Here is a 7931-nt window from a genome sequence, read left to right on the forward strand (position 1 = left end):
GAGCAGGCTCTGTGAAGCCACCTCCCTCCCTGCAGGACCCGGATCCGCGGCCATCTTGGATCCGGGGCTGGAGGGAGCAGGGAGGGAGGTGAGACCCTCGCAGCAACGCGATCACATCGCGTTGCTGCGGGGGGCTCAGGGAAGCCCGCAGGGAGCCCCCTCCCTGCGCGGTGCTTCCCTGTACCGCCGGCACATCGCGATCATCTTTGATCGCGGTGTGCCGGGGGTTAATGTGCCGGGGGCGGTCCGTGACCGCTCCTGGCACATAGTGCCGGATGTCAGCTGCGATAAACAGCTGACACCCGGCCGCGATCGGCGGCGCTCCCCCCGTGAGCGCTGCCGATCGCACATGACGTACTATTGCGTCCTTGGGAAGTAAAGCCCACCCCACATGGACGCAATAGTACGTCTAATGGCAGAAAGGGGTTAAATAAATGAAGTAAGAATTATTGTTAGGGGATGAGGAAACAAGGATGGCTCCCCTTTCTCTCACTAAACGGTTCTCAAAAATGTACACCACTGTTTATTTGTTTAAAAATGATAAAACAATACAAATTACTGAAACAAGAATTAACTTTTGAGGATTGCATTCTTTCTCACAACCAACAGATGGCGCCACGATATCTAATATATAAAGCTGTTTGTGTGTGTGTATGTGTATGTGTGTATCTCCGGGATTGGCATCTGCACCGTCGCAGCTACAGCCACAAAATTTAGCACAGTCACACGTCTGGACCCCGAGAGCGTCATAGGCTATGTTGTGAGGCAAAATTTTAATCCGGCGCTTTCCAATTCACCAAACAATTTTGCCCCTATCTACATAATGGGGAAAAAGTGAAAGGAAAAGTATTGGAGGCAAATTGACAGCTGCCAGATGTGAACAAGGGGGACTTAAAGAGTGAGAACGATGGCGCCAAAGAGTATATACCGTACAGTTGCTAAGGTGGGGCCCCGACATGGGATACTCACCACACACGGGGATATGAACACACACACAAAATGCGCCACACACTACCACGTGCTTGAACACATATACCACCCTCAGCACACATTTCACCACACATACACCAACCTCGCCACATAAAAGTCGAAACACAAGTCGCCGCTCAAAACTCGCCACGCGCAAAATTCGCCACATGCAAAACTCGCCACACGTGCAAAACTCACCTCATGGAAAACTCGCCACGTGCAAAACTAGGCTCACGCAAAACTCGCCACACGTGCAACACTCACCTCATGGAAAACTCGCCACACGCAAAACTTGCACACGCGGAAAAATTGCCACATGCACAAAAGTTGCAACACATGCAAAAGTTGCCTCAAACAAAACTTGCACATACTCAAAACGCACCACACATAAAACTCGCCATGCGCAAAACTCGCCATGCGCAAAACTTGCTGCACACAACTTGCTACACTAACCTGTCACATGCAACTCAACACACAAAAAGTTGCTACACGCATGTCGCCACACAAAACTCATCTCACAAAAGTCTCTACATGCATGTCGCCACACGCAACTCAACACACACAACTTGACACATGAAACTCGCCCTAAAACACACACAAGTCTGGTATTATCCTTCAAAAATAAAAATCTGATTAATAAGCAGACAAACTACAAGAGCAACAAATGTACCATATAGGAAATACGGCAGCTGTCAGTCACATGACCTGTCTATTATGTGTATGTGTGAGCTAATATATACTGCCAGGGGGAGGGCTTCCTGTTGGCTGGGGATTTATCAGGCTGCCAATTTAGCTTACAAATACTGAGGTAAAAATACTGAGCAAATAACGTGTGAACAAGGTCTAATACAGGAGGAGATGACACACAGATATATACTATATACAGGAGGAGATGACACACAGGTATATACTATATACAGGAGCAGATGACACAAAGGTATATACTATATACACGGGAGATGACACAGGTATATACTATATACAGGGGAGATGACACACAGGTATATACTATATACAGGAGGAGATGACACACCGGTATATACTATATACAGGAGGAGATGACATACAAGTATATACTATATAAAAGAGGAGATGACACATAGGTATATAGAGGAGGAGATGACATAAAGCAGGTATATACTATATACAGGGGGGATGACATACAGGTATATACTATATACAGGAGATGACATACAGGTGTATACTATATATAAGGGAGATGACAAACGTGTATATACTGAGGGGAAAATGAGAGGTGTGAGGTGAAAATGAGAGGTGTGATGTGAAAATGAGAGGTGTGAGTGCAAAATGAAAAGGTGTGAGTGCAAAATGAGAGGAGTGAGGGAAAATAGTGGAGTGTTGTCAGAAAATGACAGATGTGAGGTCGAAATGACAAGTGTTAGGGGGAATGAGAGGAGTGAGGGGGAAATGAAAGATGTAGGGGGAAAATGAGAGGCGTGATGGGAAAATAAGAGAAGTGAGGTGCTATAACTAACCACAGATATTTACTATGCCCAGGCAACGCCGGGCTCTTCAGCTAGTAAGTGATACAACTGATAATCTTCATAAGAGGGCAAACACTTTCCTTATTGATTTATTTTTACATAATGGAATTGAACCAGAATAAGTTTCAATAAATGCCAAAAAGCCAAGAAATTGCAACTTGATGCAGGTGCTGATGATGTTTCCTCTGTATGTAACATAGTAACATAGTAACATAGTTAGTAAGGCCGAAAAAAGACATTTGTCCATCCAGTTCAGCCTATATTCCATCATAATAAATCCCCAGATCTACGTCCTTCTACAGAACCTAATAGTTGTATGATACAATATTGTTCTGCTCCATGTAGATGACATACATATTGTATATTACATATCCCTTACCATATATTCCTTACAGTGTGGAATAAAATATCCCAGTGAGCCACAAATAGGTCTTCAAAGACTATTGGTAAAGGGGATTCCCATCTAAGCTACTGATGGCATAAATCTAGGATAGGTTGTGAGATTGCAACCTCTAGTGGGAAGGTACCCCCACCATTTATGGTAACAGAAGGGCTGATCACCTATTGAATGTTTGGGTTTTTTTGGACAGGACTTGGGAAAGACTGAAATTACGCTCCATTCACTTCCTGGCTGGTAGCAGTGCTGGGTGGAGGAACTACTAAAAGATCGTCGTCCCCCTTCTTGTAATCAATGCGGATCTCAGCAGTCAACCTCCCAGTGATTAGCAGTGTTGGCATATCCTTGCGACTTTAATAGGCAGAGGAGGGTCCACTGCAAATCTAACTGGTTGCCCCTACTATTTCTGGCTCAGGCCCCCGGTATCCTGGGACTTTGGCTTGGAGCTTATCACCTGCCACGAGGTTATGCATCTGGCGTTTAGTGCTCTAAACATGCTCACATTAAAAAATACAGGTAGTAAAATTGGCATTGGGAGCATTGTGTGAATGATGCCAGGGACAGTACACCTGTTACTGCACATGGGTGTACTGTCCTGGGCCTCAATGGGTTTTGTCATTAAACTAAGCAAATTGTCTGTTCAGAGAGGAAGAGGACTAGAACTCTAGCGCCACCTATTAGAAGAAGCAGCGATAGATGGCGCTGGAGTTCTAGCCCTCGTCCTCTCTCAAGAGACAATTTGCAAACCCCAATATTCCCATTGGCCCCACAACAGCTGCATTTTGAACAGGCAACATATGGCCCTGTAATAATCAGTGTCAAACTGGGCGCTTAAGCTGAGGGGGCTCCTACCAGGCGTCCCCCTACTTCTCCCATTATCCGTTGCATAGACAGGGATCACATGTGGAGCCCGCCACATATCTGATGGATGCCAGCTGGTTTACACAGCAGGCACTGGATGATAATTGCTGCGACTGGAGCTACATCTGATCGCAGCAGTTTAACCTCTCAGATGTCGTGGTGGTAAGCAGTGACCTTGGCCAGTGGTTAGATGGGTGGAGGCGCTCTGTCACACACTTTGGGCCCACAAGATGCAATCATGGCAACCTGATGGGTTAATGGCAGCCAGGGGCCCCAATATGGACCTTTAAATGGAACCTCTATGCATGTTCCTGCTCCTGCCGGTGTGCTCGGCGAGGATCACTGTATTAGTGGGAACCCAGGGTAAGCTGTCCTGTGTAATATGGCAGACTGCGTGTTCTCACACCGGTATTGGGGGTAGGAGTCTGCCGGTGAGCTAATTACAGGGCCTAATTGGCACAAAGGCCGCATGAGGTCATGGCGTCTTGACCATGTGATGCTCTTCGGCCAATCAGACCTGGAGGTGCTGGTATTTGTGGTCACTGGTCACATTTCCTCCATAGCCGTCATATTGTCCTTATGTCGTGTGACTACACGTCAGCCACGTACCACAGACGCAACAATGGGAATGGCCAGGAGAGTTGTGGAATCGTTTTTCCATGCACCAAAAGAGGATTCATGGTTGGGAAGGAAATGTGTCCCATCCCTCCCATTTATCAGAAATGTAAAGTTCCTGTAACCTCTGGTCCAACACAAAACCATCTATGTGAGAGGCTTCTCCTCATCAGACGCCCCTGCTGTATCCCCCCATTACATATAAGCTGGTTATTACCTGCCTGTAGTCGGGGGTCCCCGGCCTCCTCCTGCCCGGCCGCAAGGTGCCGGAGACAGGGCTGCATTCCTCCAGCCGGAGCCGAGTGCTAGGAAAGACGCCGTGCGCCGTCTCCATAGTAACCGTGATACACTGTAGCAGCTGTCTGCTGGCACACTGCGCGTGCGCGCCCTGGCGTGCGCATGGCGCATGTGCCGACTCCGTGTCCTCAGTGAAAACCCTGTGACCGCTCCCCGGGGCTTCAGTCGCCAGGAAGGCACAGCCGGGAGCAGTTATAGTGTCGCTGTATTGTTCCCCTCAGCACCCGGGCAGTCACCTCACACAAGTACCGCAGCTGTGCAGCCTGTAGCCTCCCACCAGGCCAGGCTTGTGCTGGAGAGGTGGCCATGCTGGTCCCAATAATGGCTGCAGTTCTGTGCAATCTGCAATAATCTCATTCTCTGCAGCTCTTCTTGTCTTTACACTTTTGCAACCATTTTATTGCACCCCAAATATCTGCAAATCATGGTGATTAACCCCTTCATGTTGCAGCTATTGTTCTTTTTCTAGCCTTGTAAGGGCTTGGGTTTTGTTTTTTTGCAGGAAAAGTTTTAGTTTTGAATGAGCCCATTTTACCATATAATCTGAAAAAAACAGTAAAAAAAAGTTCAAAGTGAGGTAAAATGAAGGTGGGGAAGCAATTCCACCGTATATTTTGGGGGATTTGTTTTGCGTAGTTCAGAGTGCACGGTTTCATTTGAGGTGAGTCTCGCACGTGGCGTCACAGGAGGCTGGGGCTGCACTCGCCTCTGTGCAGCGTCTCGCCAGGCCCGAGGACGCCTGATTAGATTACGTTCCTGTGAACACCGCTTTCCTATGTAGCTGCCAGAATCGCCCTTCTTCCACCCATAATGCGTGCCCCCTGGTCCTTAGTATGGTCCTTGGAAGGAATAAGTCGTGTTCCAGTCTCTTTATACATATAAATAAGATTGCATCACAAGCCCAACTGTTCCATCCCTACATCATAAGAGGTCTCCATCCCTTGTAATAATCCAGTTGCCGCAGAGTGGGTGGGATGTGATGAAGGCGTTTATAAAAATAAAAAAAATCTAGCTGCCGCCTTTGAACTTTGTCTAACTTCTAAATATCATTTTTAAAATGTGCCTAAAACTGGATCCGATATTCTAGATGTGGCCTCATAATTCATGAAAGGTTACGACAGCACAAAAGGCAACAGTTTTTACCTGCCCAGGTCACAGAACTAATGCAGTCTCAGGATAGAGCCAGCCTTCTTAAAGGGACTTTGTCAGCACACGATGATTGTTCAAACCTTGTATAGGTGCTCGGTGCTTCACTGCAGGGCCAAACATTCAAAGACACATTCCCATCTGCTTAGTTTCCATCTATCGCCATCATCTCTCTGGCTCTATGAAGCCAGATCTGTCAATCAAATAAGGGGGTCGGTGGAGAAAGAGGGACAAGCAGGTGGGAAGGTGTAGTAAAATGTTTGGCCATAAAGAACTGAGCAGCAGGACTTCGCTTGAAGAGTCATTCTGTGCGGAGTCCCTTTATTAAGGAAAATACTGAAGAGACAATCATGACTGGTACAGTAGGAGAGAGGACCCTGCCCGTGATGGCTCACAATCTACAAGGGATAGGTGAGGATACTGTAGGGGAGGGTAGCGGTTTTGTGGATCGGTGGTTACTGTAGGTTGTATGCTTGTCAGAAGAGGTAGGTCTTCAGGTTCTTTTTGAAGAATTCCATGGTAGATGAGTCTCATATGTCATGGTAAAATGCACCACCATAGGCAGACTCTATATAGTATAATGCAGCACTCCCCATAGGCCTCTATATAGTATAAGCACTCTCCATACGCAGACTCTATATAATATAAGCACTCCCCATATGCAAACTCTATATAGTATAATGCAGCACTCCCCATAGGCCTCTATATAGTATAAGCACTCTCCATACGCAGACTCTATATAATATAAGCACTCCCCATATTCAAACTCTATATAGTATAATGCAGCACTCCCCATAGGCCTCTATATAGTATAAAGTACCCCCATAGGCAGATTCTATATAGTATAATGCAGCACTCCCCATAGGCCTCTATATAGTATAATGCACTCCCCATATAAAAAATACAATACTCACTTCTCCTCCTCGCTTCCCTGTTGCTCCAAGCAGTCGAGCATCTGCTCATCTCAGGAGAGCGAGCACCAAATAATGACGTCATTGCGCCCACTGTCATTGTCTGCGTCAGAGACGTCAGACGCTGAGAGGGGGATGATGGGAGAGGGAGCATCACCTGTCTCATCAGTGCTTTCAACTTTATTGGCATCCAGCCAAAACAGTAGAACTTACGATGACGGGCGGAAGGGCCCACTGCTGGCACCGAGCCCCCCTCCTGCTTCGGGGCCCCATAGCTGTTGGGTGGCAGTGCAGGGACATTAAGTCTTCCTGCTCTGCCATAGAGTTAACAGTAGCGTAGCTTCGGGTGGGTCCCTCAGAGCACGGGGCCTGGGGCAACCGCCCCTTGTACTCTTTACAGTAGCTACGGTACTAGTGACACCCATACTATTATGAATGTGAAATGTGTCACATCAATTTCATCCCTCTTTTTGTAAACCGTAAAATCTTATTTGCTTATGCAGATGCTGCCTGACATTGAGCGCTGCTGCTCAGCTTACTTGTAACCAGAATACCCAAGTCCTTCTCCTGTTTTATAGTCCCGAGAATACTCACATTTTTTGTATATGCAGCGATAGACAATCCGTCAAAGGTGTGTTACTCTACATTTATCTATACTTAACCTCATTTGCCTTGTGTTTGCCCATTCGGACATCTTGTCCAGATGATTCTGTAATATCGTCCTGTCAAGCTCAGTTTTTATTTTCTTACGTGTCACTGACACTTTACTTTCAATACCATCCCCAAGGTCATTAATAAAGAGATTAAAAAGAATTGGTGCAAGCACAGCTCCTTATGGGCACCATGTTTTGTTTCCTGTCCCTTAAACAGTTCCTTACTAGTGAAGAGCGAGCATGCTCGAATAAGGTGTTATCTGAGCACGCTCGTGTCCTAATCTATTATTTTCAGCGTGCTCGAAAAATATGCTCGAGTTGTCACGGCTGTTCGACAGGCAATCCCTGCATGTGTTGTGGCATACAGCCGCGTGATACATGCCGCCACAGCGACTCAAGCATTTTTTCTGAGCACGCCGAAAATACTTGATTAGGACAAAATCTATGCCTTTCCAAATAAATCACCTCCTCCTAGAAACCCAACATGTTGGTTAGACATGACTTATCTTTCATGAATCCGTGCTGGTTGTCATTTATTATATTATTCTCTGCAATATATTTTTGCAGTGTCATCTCT

The 7931-nt window shown here is 46.5% G+C and overlaps 1 protein-coding gene across 1 annotated transcript in view; it reads right to left on the bottom strand.

The window, feature by feature from the left end:
- ANKEF1 (ankyrin repeat and EF-hand domain containing 1) overlaps positions 1-4681 on the bottom strand; it is a 90506-nt gene extending 85825 nt beyond the window's left edge. The window contains exon 1 of the mRNA XM_069768794.1: positions 4565-4681. Coding sequence (XP_069624895.1) covers positions 4565-4631 — 67 coding nt within the window. The 5' untranslated portion in view covers positions 4632-4681. The remainder of the gene's footprint in view (positions 1-4564) is intronic.
- Between the last annotated feature and the right edge of the window lie 3250 nt (positions 4682-7931).

Source organism: Ranitomeya imitator, chromosome 5 (genome assembly GCF_032444005.1).
Source record: "Ranitomeya imitator isolate aRanImi1 chromosome 5, aRanImi1.pri, whole genome shotgun sequence".
NCBI classification, from domain to species: domain Eukaryota; kingdom Metazoa; phylum Chordata; class Amphibia; order Anura; family Dendrobatidae; genus Ranitomeya; species Ranitomeya imitator.